Genomic DNA, 18,547 nt, shown 5'->3' with positions numbered 1-18,547 from the left:
TGTGTCAAGTTCATCAAGTTCCAACGTTATTTGAAACCTTGTATTTATTTAACAATTTTTTCCTTTCGAAGAACACGCATCTTATCTGAATATGTTGAGATCATCCAGTAGCTGTGTCAAATGGCTTTTCAGATCCGGGTCCAATTAGGGCAACATTATCGGTCAAAACGTTTTTTTGGTCCTTAAATTTTTTTTTTTTGTTTTCTGGTTTAAAAAAAAAAAAAAAACAAAATTAAACCAATCACGAGCAGCCACGTGTCGTGGGGCCCGCAAACAGTGCTAAAGACTCAGTGCAAACGTTTCTTATTTTGGGACATTAGACACACTAATTGAGAAAATGTGGTGGGGTCCACGCGTAAGGACCCTCCCCACCACCGATAATATTGCCCTTATAATCCAAAAGAATCTGAACAAAACACAGGCCCAGAATATAGAAAACCCGAATAGAACTTACACCCTCGTCTCAACAAACCCCAATATCTAAAATCGAACCCGAAGAAGTATTCGAAGCTCACGCCTATTATAAACAATTAAAATGTCTTCTTTATTAAAACTTGCTTTCACAAAACAACTTTATATTAGATTACTTTCCTTGCTTTGTTGAAGAATCAAGCAAGAAAGACAACAATGTGTGTCTTACTTTTGTTTCATGCATCATCATATTCATGCATCAAGAGTAGTTTTGTTATAATTAAGCATTAAAATTGTTGTTTATTGGAGTTGTTTTCATAAAAAAAGCTTTTGTTTTACTTTATATGTCTGCTTTGTTGAAGAATCAAACAAGAAAGAACAACAACATGGACCTTCTTTATTGTTTCATGCATCTTCATTATCTTTGGATTGAGCTATGTGATTGAAAATGAAGTTCTTGTACCAAGAAGCTGATAATCTCGGGGTTCTCTCTAGAGTATCGAAATCAACGTGGTACATACCGAACCTTATGGTAAAACCGGATATCCACTCGAAGTTGTCAAGTAAAGACCAGGTGAAGTATCCTCTTACATTTGCTCCCTTCCTGTTATCACACCATTAGTTTTTCAGGTTTTGGAATCAAGACATGCGTGAGGTGAAGCATTATTACCTCATGGCTCTTTTGAGTGCATCTAAGTAGTTACTCATAAACTTCACTCTTCGGTAATCGTTTAACAATACTCCTGTATTGTTCTCACCAAAACCTGCAAAAGTGATGAGATACAAGATTACAAAATTCCACCCAAGACCGCACAAACTAGGGCACATGCTTGACATGGCCGCTAATATTTTTGAAGCTATAAATATTTTATTATAATATCAGTAAAAATTTATAATTTGAGGCCAACCAATCTATGTATATGGACGAATGTTTCATCTGGACACATGATCAACATGCTTACCATTTTCTGTTACGTACAATGGAATGTTTCTGTACCGTTCTGTTGCATACATCAACATCTCTTCCATTCCTTGAATGTACACTTTAAACCAGTTTACTCCGGTCTGCATCATTGCCACTAGAAACCTCAAAGTTGTGTCCAGAAATAGGTTTAATTTTGAATTGTTTGGCCTACATACCGGTTCTCCTAAAGGTAAACCGTCTTTAAGAGCATTTGAATAGACAAAACCTTCAGCTCTGGAGCCTCCTTGGCCCGGTTTACATGCTGTATGCAGACAGTCTTTAGCGTATCTGCTTGTGTACTGATTAATCCCAATGAAGTCCAATCCATTCTTGGAGCTTTTAAAATCATCCTTTGTGAATTTAGGAAGATCTTCTCCAAGAATATCTTTCATTTCTCTTGGATATCTTCCAAACACAACCGGGTCCAAGAACCTACATTTCCACACTCTTTCGGTTCTAAAATTCCGGTTAGGTTTGGGTAGGAATTGGAATCTTTAAACTGAACCGGCTTACCAAGTCAAGTAGAAAGCTTGAGCTCTCTCAGCAGCTAATCTATCTGCTAAAGAATCACTAACCGGTTCAAATCAGATCGTGTTCATAACAATACCAATCTTTCCCCTTTGTTCTTCCTATAAAAATGAAACCAATTCGAGTTAAAAAAACCGTTTTTGATATTACAGACAAAGTATAACATCAAAAGTTGGATAGAATCTTAGGTTGAAACTTGGAAGTTGTTTTTGGCTCGGGTTCTCATTATGCAAGTGGTGATAAGTGTATTGGTCTTCTCTATTAATTAAGATCTCTTTTAACTTTGATGTGTGACATTGTCCTTAATACTTGAAAATTCCGATACGGTAATGATCTTGATTCACCTAAAATTTCGTCCGGTATAAATTGACTGCGGCTAGATGTGAACGGATAATGTTGTGAGCAGCGACAAGTGGCTCTATGTCGGAACCACCACGTGTACAGTTTGCGAAAGTCTTGGAACAACGTGATGGCGGGTAAGTCCCTTTCCGGTAACCCAAAATCACTTGAACGTTTGGTTCGTTGAAGGTAGTCCAGAACTTAACTCTGTTCCCAAAGTGTCGGAAGCAAATCTCTGCGTAATGTTCGAAATCTTCCTGAAAGAACATTAATTACGTTTTAATGTATCAGTTTACGTATCTACGCCAACGTGTGACATGCATGTGTATATGCTAACTAACCGGACTTGGGGTCAAGCCAACTTCCATATCTAAGCTCGAGTTCTTGAGGAATGTCATATAATGTGTCAAAGTGATAAATGGCTCCATCCCTGAGAATGATTTGGAGCTAAGTTTGGTGTTTTATTATTATTATTATTGTTTTTATTTTTTTTAAGTTTGATATTTTTCTTTGGTCGTGAGACATTTTTATCAGTTACTACCTTTTTCTAAAATAGCATTGATCATTCTGTTGTGATGATCAATACCTTCCATGTTCACATCTCCAAACCTTCCATCTGCAAACACAAAAAGGATTCTGAGTTCGATGAAGAGAGTCATAAATCAAGAAAACAAGAATCTCACATGGAAGAATCCGAGCCCATGATAAAGAAAATCGATAGCTATTGACTCCAAGGTCTTTCATCAGATCTAAGTCTTCCTGTTGAAATAAAATGCCACAGCTTTGTTTTTGTAGACGGTTACTTAGATATTTGTATAAATGTGTAGATTTACAATTAACTTACCGGATATAGATGGTAATGATCAACAGCGACTTGTCCATGGGATCCATCTGCGATTTTCCCTATGAAAATTGACATATCAAGTAACTTGAGCAACAAGAATGGCAACAAACCCCTACAATTTTGAAACTTTTTTTTTTCGATTTTTAGCTTAGATCACTATTCACAAAGGGTTTTTACGATTTTACCAGGGATACTTGTGAAGACGTCCCAATTGCTTAGGGTTTTGCCGTCGGCTAAGTAAGCTCCTTCATACTGAACATACCATAGGAGCACATGTTAAAAGTGAAGATTGTTTTACTGCGAATTGAAGTAAAAGAAAGAAGATTCACAAACCTGGTAAGCAGAAGAGGCAGTGCCAAAGAGGAAGTCTTTTGGGAAACAAAAATTTTCTTGGGCGTTAATCTCTCTCAATGAGAGATGATCATCATACCACCATGCATCTTGTTAATGCTGATGATGAGACCAAGGTTATGATGGTCAAGCAGAGGAACCACAGTGGGCACAGAGAAATGTACATTGATACTTTTGTCTATTCAGAAACTAAAGATAACTTTTGTTTGTTCAATAGTAAGGATTACGTTTAGCTTTTTTCTTGTTACACAAAAAGTGTTACTTTACGATTTCAATACAAATTATATTTACTTTCAGCCGAAAATTAATTGCAAACTGCATTGGTTTTATAAATAATTTTATTTATGTTAAATACTATTGGTCAGAAAAATGTAATTCATAACAATTTACATATATTTCCGTTACTTTCTTAGTCTGTGTGAAAAGACACTTATTCAGAAACGGAGGGAGTATTATACAACGAGGGATAATGAATGGCTTTGTGCACTTTTAGGTTGATATTGATGTTTCACCATCACCAATGCAGCTACAGCTGATCCGAAGATAGAAAAACTGTGACGGATGAAAAGGGGCAATAGTATGCAAGATTTGATGGGCCAACCTAACGATTTTTTGTTTCTTGGGAATGATTTAATCTATTAAAGTTTATGCCATGCATGAAAAGATTTCCAGGACCGACAACGATATTTTTAAATTTATTAGTTGTAACAAAGCACGCATCTCACAAATGATTGGTTGGTACAGCATTTTAGCCATTGTCGACTTCAATAGAAAGACATTTGATACATCATTTTAGCCATTGTTGTTTTAATAAAAAGACGAACCAAATTGTTTATCTTTTGTGAAAATATTAATAAACTAAAAATAAATAAACAAAGCTTCATCGACAATACTATAATATCAGTACTACAAGAGTGGCTTAATAATAACAAGGAGTAGCAACATACACTCTGAAAGTAGAGGCAATGCGCAAAACGCTAAATCGCTTGAAACACAACAAAGCGATTCCTTTTTTTTTTGGTTTCCAGCAGAAGTCAATACCCGAACCTCTTTAGCCTTTTCTTTCTCAAGCCTCTTTCTTGGCCAGCCCGCAAACAAACGCGCAATGAGATCAAACGCAAAAGGGTGCGTTCTTGACTCCCTTTTGGAATATTTCACGAAAACAAGAAACAAATAATACCATGAAAGAAACTCCTAAATCTTCCTCCTCTTTCACTTCTACAGAAACACAAACCAACCATATGTTAATAGATCAAGAAGATGTTGGTATGATGATCATATCTCATTGATCATCATACCAACATCCAGAAGCTGCATCAAATGGTTTTTTAGATCCGCACCCAAAAACCCGAAAAAATCTGAATATAGTTGGGATCATCTAGTGCCTCAAATGGCTTTTTAGATCCAGCCTGAAAATGTGGAAAAAAAATCCAAAATCCGAAAAATTACAAATCCGACCAAAACCCGAGAGGATCCAACCCAAACTCGATCTGAAGTTTTAAAAAACCTTTCTCTCATTCCAATAAACTTTAATATCGGCAAACTCAAGCTGAACACAAACAAATATTTTTCTGAATAAATGTTAAAAAGTATTCATGAAAAAAAACATTTTTACATTAAGTGCTACTTTGGAGTTTATAATGTGCAATAAAGCATACACTAAAGAATTCTTCTAATCTTATCTATCCTGTGGATCCAAACCAGATTCTCAAGCCTTCATCACAAATGAATATTTGAACCAAATGAATGTCTTCTTTATTAGAACTTATCATTCCATAAAACAGCTTTATTTTAGATAACTTTCCAGCTTTGCTGATGATTCAAACAGAAAGACAACTATATGTGTCTTCCCTTTGTTACAGGCATCATCACATTCATGTATCATGAATAGTTTTGTTAGAACTTATACGCATTGAAAATGTCTTGTTTATTGGAACTGTTTTCACAGCTCTGTTTTACATTATTATTATATTTTGCTTTGTTTAAATAATTAAACAAGAAATACAACAACATGGGACTTGCTTTTTGTTTCATGCATCATCATCATCTCTCCGTTGACCAACATTCTTGAAAATGAAGTTCTTGTACCAAGAAGCTGATAATCTCGGGGTTCTCTCTAGAGTATCGAAATCAACGTGGTACATACCGAACCTTATGGTATAACCAGATATCCACTCGAAGTTGTCAAGTAAAGACCAGGTGAAGTATCCTCTTACATCTGCTCCTTTCCTGTTTTCATCACGAGCGTTAGGGTGTTGGAACCAATACATATTTTTGAGATGAAGCATTATTACCTCATTGCTCTTTTGAGTGCGTCTAAGTAGTTACTCATAAATTTCACTCTCCGGTAATCGTTTAACAACACTCCTGTATCGTTCTCTCCAAAACCTGCATAAGTGAGAGATATAAGATTTCTTTCAAAACCGCACAAACTTAAACATACAATCTATGTCACATGCTTACCATTTTCTGTAACGTACAATGGAATGTTTCTGTATCGCTCTGTTGCATACATCAACATCTCCTCCATTCCTTGAGGATAAACATTAAACCAGTTTACTCCTGTCTGCATCATTACCACTAAAAACCTCAAAATGTTTCTGAAAATAGGTTTTATTTTGAATGGGTTGGGCACTTGGTCTACATACCCGTTCTCCTAAAGGTAAACCGGTTTTAAGAGCATTTGAATAGACAAAACCTTCAGCTCTGGAGCCTCCTTGGCCCGGTTCACATGCGGTATGCAGACAATCTTTCGCGTATCTGCTTGTGTACTGATTAATCCCAATGAAGTCTAATCCATTCTTGGAGCTTTTAAGATCATCCTTTGTGAATTCAGGAAGATCTTCTCCAAGAATATCTTTCATTTCTCTTGGATATCTTCCAAACACAACCGGGTCCAAGAACCTACATTTTCACACTCTTTCGGTTCTAAAAGTCCGGTTATGTTTGGGGTGAGAAGTACAATCTTTTAAACCGAACCAGCTTACCAAGTCAAGTAGAAAGCTTGAGCTCTCTCAGCAGCTAAGCTATCTGCTAAGGAATCACTAACCGGTTCAAACCAGATCGTGTTCATAACAATACCAATCTTTCCCCTTTGGTCTTCCTATATTAAACCAAACAACTCTGAGTTAACAAAACCGTTTTTGAAACTTCCGGTACGGTTATGATCTTGATTCACCTGAAATTTCGTCCGGTATAAATTGACCGCGGCTAGATGTGACCGGATGATGTTGTGAGCAGCGACAAGTGGCTCTATGTCGGAACCGCCACGTGTGCAGTTTGCGAAAGTCTTGGAACAACGTGAAGGCGGGTAAGTCCCTTTCCGGTAACCCAAAATTACTTGAACGTTTGGTTCGTTGAACGTAGACCAGAACTTAACTCTGTTCCCGAAGTGTCTGAAACAAATTGCTGCATAGTGTTCGAAATCTTCCCTGCAAATTAATTTAATTAATCGTCCTTAAATAATGCATCAGTTTGCGTATCTACGCTTGCGTATCTACGCCAACGCCTGACATGCGTATATTAGAATGTCCCACATCAGGAATTTTTAGAGATTTGTAACAATACATAAATATGTGATAATTCTCAATTTTTAAGATACTCGTAGGTCTGAATTAATATCATTACTGATATGATATGAGAGTTAGATTTCAAAGTTTTTTATGGACTACTTGTAGATTGGACAGTATAAGTATGTGACAATCTTAGACTCTTGAGTTAAATTTGGGTGTGAATTAAACTCAATTACTAATAAATATGTTTACCGGATTTGGGGGCTGAGCCAACTTTTGTATCTAAGCTCGAGTTCTTGAGGAATGTCATAATGTGTCAAAGTGACAAATGGCTCCATCCCTGAGAATGGCATCGAGACATTATCTCGAGAAAAACTATCAGTTATTACCTCTTTTGAGTATAGCATTGATCATTCTGTTGTAATGATCAATACCTTCCATGTTCACATCTCCTAACCTTCCTTCTGCAAACACAAAAAGGGTTCTGAAAAGAAAAGAATTCGAAGAGAGACAGAAATCAAGAAAACAAGAACTTCACTTGGAAGAATCCGAGCCCATGATAAAGAAAATCGATAGCTATTAACTCCAAGGTCATGCATCAGATCCAAATCTTCCTGTTGAAATAACAAGTCACAACTCTGTCTTTCTAGTCACTTGCTTGGGGATTTTTTACCGGATATCGATGGTAATGATCAACAGCGACTTTGCCATGGGTTCCATCTGCGATTTTCCCTATGCAAATGACATATCAAGTAATGAAGATAAACATGTTTCTTCTGGTGACTTGAGCAACAAGGATGACAACAAAACCCTTAAGTTTGTTTTCTTTTTCCTTTAAAAGCTTAGATCACTATTCACAAAGGGTTTCCTGAGATGTTACCAGGGATGCTTGTGAAGACGTCCCAATTGCTTAGGGTTTTGCCGTCGGTTAAGTAAGCTCCTTCATACTGATCATACCATCGGAGCACATGTAAAAGTGAAATTTTGTTTTACTGAGAGTTGAAGTAAAAGAAGAAGAAAAGATGTGGAAACCTGGTAAGCAAAAGAAGCAGTGCCGAAGAGGAAGTCTTTTGGGAAACTGAAATTTTCTTGGGTGTTAATCTCTCTCAGTGAGACATGATCTTCATACCATATTGTTGATGATGAGGAGGAGACCAATGTTATGATGATGAAGCAGAGGATCCACAGTGGACACACAGAAATGTACATTGATAATTTGGTCTCCAATGATTCAGAAACTATAGATATTTTCTTCTTGTTCAATAGTAAGTGTAATATTAAGAGGAAAAGGAGTGGCTTTGTCATTCATAGGTTGATAGTGATGTTTGACCAATTCAGCTACAGCTGACGGATGAAAACTGGCAATAGTATGCAAGATTTGATAGACCAACCAAATGATTTGTTCTGTTCTTGGGAATGATTAATCTTATTAAATTCCATACTATGCATGGGTCACTTCTAAAGAAATGGACTCAAGATTTCCAGGTCCGACAACGATATTTTTAAAATTATTAGTGGCAACAATGCACGTATATCACAAATGATTGGTACATCATTGTAGCCATTGTTGTCGTCAGTGAAAGGACACTTCACACTTGGTACATCATTCTAGCCATTGTTGTCTTCAATAAAATGAAGAACCAAACTATTTATATTTTGTGAATTCCATTGATTTCTTAGTTATATTTATAAACTAAAAATAAAATAAATGAGCTTCATCGACAATAATATAATATCAGTACTACAATAGTGCCTTAGTAATAACAACGAGTAGCAACATACACTTTGAAAGTAGCGGCAATACCCAAAACGCTAAGATGTTCATTACTGAATGATAAAATAATAACAGAGAAAACGCAAATTAAACGCTTGAAAGTTAACAAACCGATTCACTTTTTTTTTTGGTTTCCAGCAGAAGTCAATACCCGAACCTCTTTACCCTTTCTTTCTCAAGCCTCTTTTTGGCCCGCCCGCAATCAAACGCGCAATGAGATTAAACGCAAAAAGGTGCGTTCTTGACTCCCTTTTGGAAAATCTTTTAAAAACAAGAAACAAATATTACCATGAAAAAAACTCCTAAACCTTTCTCCTCTTTCACTTCTACAGAAACATGAACCAAACGATATGTTAATCTCCTGTAATCATCAAGAAGATGTGATTATTTGAATAAAAATATAGAGAAAAATGTTTACCTTAGAGAAAACTTCGATCACGCCCCATCGCATGCCAAGGCAGCTTTGATTCGCTCAACAGTGCATTTAATCAGACTGTTGACTGTAGCCACTGAGCCTAGAGAGAGCTTAGCGGTTGGAACAGAGTCAACCAGAATCTGAAACGCTACGGTGAGTAGCGAACCGCAGTTACTTGCGGTGGAAGTAACCACTTCGAGATTATTTCCATCTCCTCCTCCTTCAGCTCCGGCACTAGCATTCACTCTTGAAGAGCCATCAGGTAATATAGCGAACCCGGATGGCAATAAAGCGACATAATCTGGATCCCCGCCGCTCAGGACAACGTTCATAGCCATTATATCGACAGGTGCGTATATCACATACGATCCTGATGCATCCGTACAGCTTTCTTGTAAGATCAACATGTTGCTCTGTCCTGAGTTCGCGCTCTGTTACGATATCAAGAAGAATGTTTAAAAACTTGAAAGCATGAAACATGACCGTTTTTAGCAAGGTTTAAAGAAATTTTAGAATTTTAAATTATTTCAAAAAAAAAATATTAGAATTTTAAATTTTAAAGAAAATATTAGAATTTTTAAATAAATTCTTAAATTATGATTTAAAACTTTAATTTTAGTTATGAATCTTGATTTATGATAGAAAATATATTAATGAAGTTACTAATTTTGAAAACTATATCATTAACTCTTTAAATATACTCTTAATATTTTCTTAAGAGGATTTATAAATGATTTGAGGCGGCACTGCCAATAGTAAAAAAGAGTTTGCAGAACATAATCTTACATTAACTCGGAACAAGGAGACAGAGTTCCCAGGGTCCCGACCATTTGCGATATGAGCCATTTCTTGAACCAAGCCTCCGTTAGAAAGTATGTCCCACTGCGAAATAAAAAAACTAAATTCAAGAACGTTCGATCAAGAAAGTAAAACAAAAAAAGGTTTGATTCTTTACCTCGCTTCTTGAGTTTTCGTCTCTCAGAAAATCAAACACACGTTTAGGTGCCACTGGGATCCAGAACGAAGTGGCGGCGCTCAAGACGATACCCGGAGGCCTTCCTGGATCATCCATGCTCTTCCTGGTCATGACCCGAACGTCGTCGGATCCTGCGGTGGCTAATGTAGTCCAGGCATGTGCATTTGACGCGCCTACTCCGCTACAGAAGCTCATCACCATCCTCTCCGCTAGCTTCAACATGCTCTTTCTTCCCTCAGGACTCGTTATCACTATTCATAATTACAAAAAAGTGACGGGACCCAATTAGTATTTAAACATTTTTCAATTAAATCTGATAGTTTATGAATATATCAAATAGGCCCTCAAAGTAAAAACGTACCGGAAAGATCACCGGCTGGAATGTTGCTAGCCATCGAACTAGCGAGCCGCTCGCATTGGCGGTCAAGTGTAGCCACCCAACGTTTTGCACCAAAAGCTAAACCGGTATTAACCAACGGTTTATACATGGTGTGAACCGATCTGTCATCCACCTCCGTATGCTCTACCCATGTCACCTTCAACGCATGCCAATAACAATATAAGTACTCTTATGTATAAACTCTCTACCTCATACACTTAAACTCTTTAGATTATACCTTTGAATAGCCATTCTGCAATTCTTGAATCAGACAACCAGAGGGTCTTCTCCTGTTTCTAATGATGGGACTTGGTCTTAGGCTGTCCAAAGAGACATCAACAACCGCCCAAGTATTGTCGATGTGCTTCTTACAATACCTTACAAAGTAGTTCTCTCGTGTCGGGACAAGTGGTGACGGGACTTGGAACTCAGCTGTCATCTTCAGAAAACAAATACAAAATGATTCAGAATAATAGCTTGTGAAACAAGTAATCAAATTAATAGTTTTTTAAGCCTCTTACCACTTGTAATGCCCCATTGTAGTTCCCTGCAACGCCAGTAGATAGAACTTCTAGCGTCAATGCTCTGGATACAATCCCGCAGAACACACTAGACCATTGATTCTATACAAAGAAAGAAGACCATAAGTGTCGATCTTTGTTTAGCTAGGTTTGAGAAAGATAAGGAAACAGATTTGTTACCACATCCATTAGAATCTCAACGAGATTGATATGATTCATGATGACGACAGTGGACTCTCTAGAAGCTTCTGATCTTAAACCCAAAGGTTTTGGTCCTATTCCCCTAGGGAACGTTCGAAAATACTCTTCCTCATTGAGAATCTCAACCGCACTATCGCTTGAAACCCACAAGGGATCACCTGTTTGAGCCATTCTCACAAGCTCCTCCATGGCAGCAACAGCTAACTCAACAATCATTGGCTTATCAGCATCATTATGGATCGAGACCGACCTCATAATGTCGCTTGTTCCATACATGTCCCCTAGGAAACCTGTCTGGCTATTGTTAGTGTTTCCAAAGTTGCCAACTTCAAGATCAAGCGAGCGAGACGGTATGTGGTGTGAAGATGTGAGCTGAGGGAAAGACGAGGAGGAGTGAGTCAGCATTGGCTTCCCTACGTATTTGGCAGCTATGGCAGAGATTCTATCGATTTCTTCGCGTAGACGAGCGTTTTCAATCCTCAAATGCTGCTCGTCGAATGACATTTCTCCTATGGCAGCAGGACCACCACAGTTTGGGCATGTTGCGTTGTTTAGAGCATCCTTGTACCTATTGTTCTCTGCTCTGAGCTTGTCATTGTCTGACTTCAGAATCGAGTTCTCATGCCTCTCATGTTGTGCCTATACAGACCACAAGTTTATCTTCTTTAGATCATGGACATGTTAATAACTAACAAGTTTCCTTGATATTGGACCTAAACTATGCAATTAACTAACTACATGTGTTTTAAAGATGGTTACATATAGTTATGCAAACTGAATCAAACGTGGTAGTAATGATTACCTTATCCCCGACTTCATTTGATTAAATATGAAAAGAAACAGCATTAATGAAAAAAAAAAACAGCATTAATGAAGATTCAAGACCCATTCCATGCAAATTAAATGAATATAATGAGTCACTAATGAAAATTCATATGCAAATTAAATGAATATACAAAATGAGTAACAATTAGCTCTAGTATGTACCTTCATTTGGGTGCGCTTGTTTTGGAACCAAAACTTGACTTGCAGAGGTTCTAAATTTAGCTCTCGGCTCAGCTCTTTTCTTTGCTTATCGTCAGGATGAGGACACTCCTTGAAGAACCTATAAGTCGAAACCAAACAAACAAACATAAACCCTAAATCCCAAAACATAAAACATAAAAAAAACATTTTAAAGTGGGAACTTTTACTTACGATTCAAGCTCTTGAATCTGGCGTTGCGTGTGACGGTGGTAACGCTTCTTTTTGTTGGGACGCTGATTAGGATCTTGAAGCTCTTCTTCTAAAGGATTCTCCATGGTGACTTCTGCGCCAGACCTGGTCTCGAAGTCGTCTTCTCGGCTCCCCGTAAGACCCAAATCGTTATCCGAGTTTTTGGGGGTCATATCGAACATATGATGATGAGACTCAAACATGTTTGGCTGATACATGATGATTTTGACGATTATTGATCCTTATATCGGTTTTGGAGTTTTTCTTTTATTGAGCTTTTGTATTCCCTTCAAATCTACAAGATGATCATCCAAATCATTTTCGTTGCTTTAAATCGACTTTCTACTCCCACGTATATATCCCACTGTCCAAAATCAAAGATAAAATGGTGTTTATATATACGAGGATCAAAGTAGAAACGGAAGATGGATCTTGGAATTATGGAAAGTAATCCTCTAGATATATGAAACTATACATACGTTTATTGTATATATATTTATAGTCTTTTCACATTTTCAAAACGAAAAGCAAAATATTGGTATTTTGTCTATTTTTATGGTTATTAATATAAGCATATGATTTCATCTTATCAAAAAGGCTCAGAATATAAATGCACCCACTACGTGACATAAGCTCGTTGCATATAAACAAACAATTTGGGAATTTCTAGTTAAAAATTGGGACACGAAGATTCGGATGAATATTTAAGTAAAATGTTGGATAATATAAGAGAATAAAGAGAAACTGAAGTAAAAAAGTGTTATAGAAAATTAGAGCACATAGATATCCATTAATTAGAATTTACATACACATGCATAAACAGACAATCAATATATATCAGTAGTATAGAACTAATCTTGAAAGTCACAAACATCATCGGATCTACAAGTAAACGCAGAGAAAACAAAGAAGAACGAATGAAGAGATGTCTTTGAGGAAAACCTAAATTTCAATAAGATTACATAAAAGACAAAACTTACATGTTTTTACTTACTTGTTAGAGTGATTCCAAATCGATATTGTTTGGCTGAAGAAAAGTCGACTTGTAAGGGGTAAAATATCGAAACTCTACAAACAGATCTGTTTTTTTTTTTAAGTGTAGGTTTGGATCGATATTAATGGATCTTTTTCTCTCTCTCTTTTTTCTATCTACTATTCTACATAAAAGGTAGCGAGATAGAGAACTCCACAGGCTACCGAAGCCAATAAAAGAAGTCTTTTTAGTACAAAAAAGTCTTTTTTTTACAAAAAAATCAAATTGACCTTCGTTTGTAGTAAAACCTAATTTGAAAAGGTTAAAAAGAATTGAGAAAAATAATAATTAACTAATAGTATAAGTTAAAATAATGTTGACATTAAGTCAACGTCCTTTTTACATCTACTAAGTAAAATTCGTCTAACTCAAACCCCCTTTTTACACTTCTATAACTCCAACGAGGTTTATGGAGTGTTTTGTTACGCTTGTCTTTAAAATCGTTACAGAAAAAAACAAGTCACTAGTTTTTAATAGATAAAAGAAAATGCAGATCGTAAAGAGACTATAAAAAAAAGGAACGGATCCGGTTAGTGTGAACAGACATGCAATATAGATCCCATTCGTCAACGAAACAAAGAAATATGCACATGTGTGTATATAAGCATCGGTTTATATAATATATATATATATATATATATAGAGAGACAGAGAGAGAGACAGAGCGAGTGATCTTACCTCTGGACATACAATGAAACCCTAGCTTGAGTACTCTTCTATAATTTTTGAGCTCTCCTTTTGTGGAGAAAAAGAGATGGGCGCGGAGATATGCGAAAATCAGAAGGGCACGGGTTAATACCCTAGTCAAGACATAACCTGTGATTTTCGGAGGATTCTCTTAAGGAGATAGCAAAGAAAAAACAAATGGAGAATTGGCTGAAGGAGGAACTAAGGAAAGAGGAGGAAGAAGAGAAATAGGTGAGGAGAGGATGTGGCAGAAGGAAAAGGAGTTATTGCGAAATGCATAGAGAGGGTGCATCGCATTTATGATTATCGAAAGGTCCATTAATGCTTTTAGTGAGAGAAAATTCATACCACTACTTATAGATACATTTTCTAGATATAGAGTTTCAGTTCATCAGTTTTGAAAATAGTTTTAAAAAAATCACAGTTTCTCTTTGACTTCACGGGTTCTCGTAGGTAATAAAAACAATAGAAGAATAATTAACGAAAATTTTAAAATGCTTGCCATTACATGGTTATTAACTTACTATATATATGTTCTTTTTTTTTGATCAAAACTATATATATATATGTTCATGGTTATAGTTTATTACCTAAGTATGCTATATCAGATTAATTATTTGCATGTGTTGTGCATATTGCACATTAAGTACATATATGTCCAAGAAATTAAATATATGGACATATAATGCTTTGTCTGGTTTACACTTTACACACCACTTCGTATAATTTATTTCAGTCAATATTGCATCATGATTCTGATTCCCTGAATAAAATGTAAATACAATTGTTAGCATGATGTTTGAGCTTAATAAAATTTATTTGGAAGCCTGCAGGGTATATTCATTATTATTAATTAGCTTCTTTGATGGTTGATTAGCGACGATATTAATTTATATAGCCAGAACTAGGCCTGGGCATTTTAACCTGGACCCGAAGATCCGAACCGGAACCGACCCAAAAATACCCGATCCGGAACCGGACCGAAAATTTACAAGTACCTTTTGAGTCTAAATTTTTTTTTCCCGAAAGAACCGGAACCGAAAAAGAACCGACCCGAATAGACCCGGACCCGAAAAGAACCGACCCGAATAGACCCGACCCGATAAGAACCGATTTGTATCCGACTTAAAAACATGTATATCTAAAACTATGATGTTTTTGTGTTCTATTTTATATATATTATTTTATGATTTAGTTGAAATATCTTTTGTTAACAACATTTGTTATTATCTTTTAAATTTTTAAAGTAATATAAAGTTTTAAAATGTAAAATTTAGAGTTTTAAAATGTTTTATTTTAATGATTAATATTTTCATTTAAGTTGTTTTGTAAAATTTTAGATATATATGACAAATATTCAACTAGAGTTGATGGAATTGGGTATATCATGCCCCTTTCCGATCCTAAATACCCGAACCCGACCCGATATGGATCCAAAAAATTACGGGTATTTTATGGGTATTTTAATTATAGACCCGGACCGACCCGGACCCGAGAAGAACCGACCCGAATCCGAACCGAAAATTTCTAAGTACCTATTGGGTCTAAATATTTAGGACCTGAAAAGATCCGGACCCGAAAGAAACCGGTCCAAACCCGACCCGAAGACCCGAACGCCCAGGCCTAGCAAGAACCTTATACGACTACATTCATGGCTCTTAGCTATACTGTCATTATGAAAGTAATTACTCATTTTATCTGAAAGCAAGTTTCTATACAATTCGAATGGTTGATGCAAGTTTAAGAGAATAATTTAAAGCATCAGAATCCATGACATTACGTCATTACCGGGGTTGTCATAAAAACAACTAATGAATCCACATTTTTATATGGATTGTAAATAAAAAGTTTAACCCTCTACATACATCCCAATCAAAAATTAACCACTCTAAAATCATGTTCAGTTAGTACATCAAGTAGTTCACCAACGTCAAAAATTAAAAATATTTAGAATCAATGGACACCCTATTTTCATAAAAAGTATTTTAATACACAAACTGTATTAATCATGAAATAATATTAATAAATAATATGAATAAATGGAAAATTAAGTTAACTATTTTCATTGAAAGTAGAAAATAGTGCAACTTATTCATAAACGCAAATAAACATAAATTATTATGTTTTAGAGTAAATATAAAATTTCAAAGACAATTATTTTACAACCATTCCATCTTTTTGGCTGATGTCAAACTGATTGTCTCAGGTTACCTGATGAATTACTGCAACGAAAAACACACTATGCACACTATCATATAATGGTGTTTTTTGTCAACCTATATAATTATAGTATATCATACCAAAAGACATGATATATGAGATAACTTTCGCGATTGGACCCTCATTGAAGGAGCAAAAGAAAGGGATGAGATGGAAACTACGGAAGTTCCAAGAATATCTAAAAATGAATTAAAAAGGTCAAAGTTATATTTAATGGTAGTTTGGATTAATTCTTTTAATTATAAATTGGCCAGTACTCCATTGACTCATGTAGTTGGGGAGCAATATCCTTGTGGACCATTGTCCAAGAAACAGCTCACACATTAAGAATTACATCACATAGATATACCATTCATGCTAACATACATTGTGTATGATGTGTGAAACTAAGTGCATGTACGCATATACATAATACATATTGGGTGTGATTGTATATTGGGTGTGATTGTATGGTATAATTAGAGTAAATAAAGTAGGTGAAAAAAATTCAGCATATTTACTTTGATTTTAACCAATCAATTGGAAAATGATTTCAGCTCATTTTACTCTAAAAAGGTGAAAAATTGTACTAAAACTAGAATAATTATTCCTTCAACTTTTATGAGATGAAAAAGATTTACTCCAACTTTATTACCTTTTTTTCTCCCATTTCCACTTCATTTTTTTCACCCTAATTACTCCACTACTTAACCAATCACACTCATTATATTGTCAGTGGTGTCTTGATTTATCTGACGTGTTATGTGCATGGTGTTGTATTATGAAGCTAGATGACAAATTCATTTTTAGGAATGCTCATATACACATAAGAGTATAAGACCGTGTTGAAGTATATGGATTTTCGTGGATTCAGAAAACGGAACCCTGCTACTTAATGTAAACGAACAAGACTTTAAAACTCGTAATGCAAAAACATACCGAACAAGTTTTCTCATAAAAAACATAGAAAATTATTACAAATAGCAGTATTAAATAATTTGGGGTCATATGTTTCTTTCACGCACGACCTTGCCTATATGGCTATTATATACATGTATAAATGTTAATATCTACATATATAATGACTATTAAATGTTTGTAGCAACCCAAGGTCTCTTGGTTGGAAGAAGGTTGGTTGACACTTGTCTTATATAGAAATGGTTGAAGTTTTGTTCACAGGTTCGAGATTGACAGCAACTCATTTGGTGGTAATCATTTTTTGGAAACTGGTGAATGTGCGTTCGTCAATTCGAGTTTTTGACACTTGAAAGTGCCTAATTTATACAGTACGTGTGTGGTTTGATGTTCGAGAAAACTATCGCTAAAAAAAAAATATCGATCAAATTTGTAAAACTATGTGACTAATAATATCCAAAACAATGTTGTATGCCATTAATTGTAAATTTAGCAGTTGACCCCTACACTACATGAAGGTTATATTGCACCATCTTTTTGATTAGATTGGCCATAAACTGATGTGAAAGTGAATAGATCATCTTAAAATAAATGGGATGTCGTTAGTATAATCAATAAAACAAGTGGATGATGTGTGGAGAGGTACATTACATGCATGCTAATTTACATCCACTTTTAGTGTGATCTAAATTAACTCATTCATTTTAAAATGGTGATTATGTCAAGATCTGTACATATTAGCTGTTTTTTTCTTGCAGTTGTCGTCTTCCTCGTAAATTTTCAGATATAATTGGCCATCTTTAATCATTTCTAATTTGATTTATGTAGTATGACTTAGAACATATTCCATGTACAACTCTATTTTATTTTTTTTATAAAATGTAGAACTTTATTATAGAACTAGTTTTGCACCAATATACAACTCTATAATAAAGTTTTTCTATTTCTAGAGAAAATATACAGAAATTATATATTATCTCTATATTTACGAATGAAAATAATATTTTTCTATATTTTCTTAAAATAGAGGATGAAAATAAATATATTAGAAGAAATCCACCTCTATGACAAAGGTTTTCTATTTTAAGAGAAAATATAAAAGTGAATATATAAATGAATTAGAGATAGTTTTAGAATCAATGAAGAAGTCTTTAACTTATTGCGTTAATTATGCTGATTGTTTAATACCCTTTTTCCGATTCAAACTTAATTATAATATTTTCCAATTTTCATACATATTAATAAAACATATTAAATCTTAGTATAATAAAATATATAGTTTT

General features: G+C 35.2%; 2 protein-coding genes and 1 pseudogene across 5 annotated transcripts; all 3 read right to left on the bottom strand.

Moving 5' to 3' along the window:
- Positions 1–767: 767 nt before the first annotated feature.
- LOC106305183 lies at positions 768–3,609 on the bottom strand (annotated as a pseudogene).
- Positions 3,610–5,351: 1,742 nt separating this feature from the next.
- On the bottom strand, positions 5,352–8,204 carry LOC106304013 (beta-glucosidase 47-like). 2 transcript variants are annotated; one of them, XM_013740383.1, is made up of 12 exons: positions 7,982–8,204; positions 7,830–7,896; positions 7,623–7,681; positions 7,488–7,563; positions 7,339–7,413; positions 7,202–7,289; positions 6,616–6,868; positions 6,425–6,540; positions 6,086–6,341; positions 5,901–6,003; positions 5,732–5,825; positions 5,352–5,666 (listed from the first exon to the last, which is right to left on the bottom strand). In XM_013740383.1, exons 1-12 carry the CDS (start codon positions 8,156–8,158, stop codon positions 5,468–5,470), a joined length of 1,563 nt encoding a protein of 520 aa, XP_013595837.1. In that variant the 5' UTR covers positions 8,159–8,204; the 3' UTR covers positions 5,352–5,467. The 2 variants fall into 2 exon arrangements, with proteins under 2 accessions (XP_013595837.1, XP_013595838.1); XM_013740384.1 differs by having other exon boundaries at positions 7,384–7,413.
- Positions 8,205–8,658: 454 nt separating this feature from the next.
- On the bottom strand, positions 8,659–14,415 carry LOC106306376 (homeobox-leucine zipper protein MERISTEM L1). Of its 3 annotated transcripts, none has more exons than XM_013742969.1 (11): positions 14,142–14,415; positions 12,413–12,794; positions 12,203–12,320; positions 11,195–11,854; positions 11,015–11,116; positions 10,732–10,932; positions 10,476–10,650; positions 10,094–10,365; positions 9,925–10,020; positions 9,142–9,569; positions 8,659–9,049 (listed from the first exon to the last, which is right to left on the bottom strand). In XM_013742969.1, the coding sequence occupies exons 2-10, from the start codon at positions 12,646–12,648 to the stop codon at positions 9,159–9,161; spliced, it is 2,271 nt and encodes a 756-aa protein (XP_013598423.1). In that variant the 5' UTR covers positions 12,649–12,794; positions 14,142–14,415; the 3' UTR covers positions 8,659–9,049; positions 9,142–9,158. The 3 variants fall into 3 exon arrangements, with proteins under 3 accessions (XP_013598423.1, XP_013598425.1, XP_013598424.1); XM_013742971.1 differs by having other exon boundaries at positions 12,413–12,725; positions 14,142–14,403; XM_013742970.1 differs by lacking the exon at positions 14,142–14,415 and adding an exon at positions 13,425–13,558.
- Between the last annotated feature and the right edge of the window lie 4,132 nt (positions 14,416–18,547).

Source organism: Brassica oleracea, chromosome C7 (assembly GCF_000695525.1).
Source record: "Brassica oleracea var. oleracea cultivar TO1000 chromosome C7, BOL, whole genome shotgun sequence".
NCBI classification, from domain to species: Eukaryota; Viridiplantae; Streptophyta; class Magnoliopsida; order Brassicales; family Brassicaceae; genus Brassica; species Brassica oleracea.
The sequence above is the reverse complement of the archived record's forward strand: the minus strand, read 5'-3'. Positions and strand labels throughout refer to the sequence as shown.

Bases quoted from the DNA above. Each gene is read 5' to 3' on its own strand.
- LOC106304013 (XM_013740383.1), bottom strand. From the start codon at position 8,158: ATGTACATTTCTGTGTGTCCACTGTGGATCCTCTGCTTCATCATCATA. The intron at 5,826-5,900 runs GTAAGCATGTGA...TCACTTATGCAG, and splicing joins ATTGTACGTTACAGAAAATG to GTTTTGGAGAGAACGATACA. The intron at 5,667-5,731 runs GTAATAATGCTT...TGATGAAAACAG, and splicing joins GCACTCAAAAGAGCAATGAG to GAAAGGAGCAGATGTAAGAG.
- LOC106306376 (XM_013742969.1), bottom strand. From the start codon at position 12,648: ATGTATCAGCCAAACATGTTTGAGTCTCATCATCATATGTTCGATATG. The intron at 10,651-10,731 runs GTATAATCTAAA...CATGCGTTGAAG, and splicing joins TGCAGAATGGCTATTCAAAG to GTGACATGGGTAGAGCATAC. The intron at 9,570-9,924 runs GTAAGATTATGT...ATATCGTAACAG, and splicing joins TCTCCTTGTTCCGAGTTAAT to AGCGCGAACTCAGGACAGAG.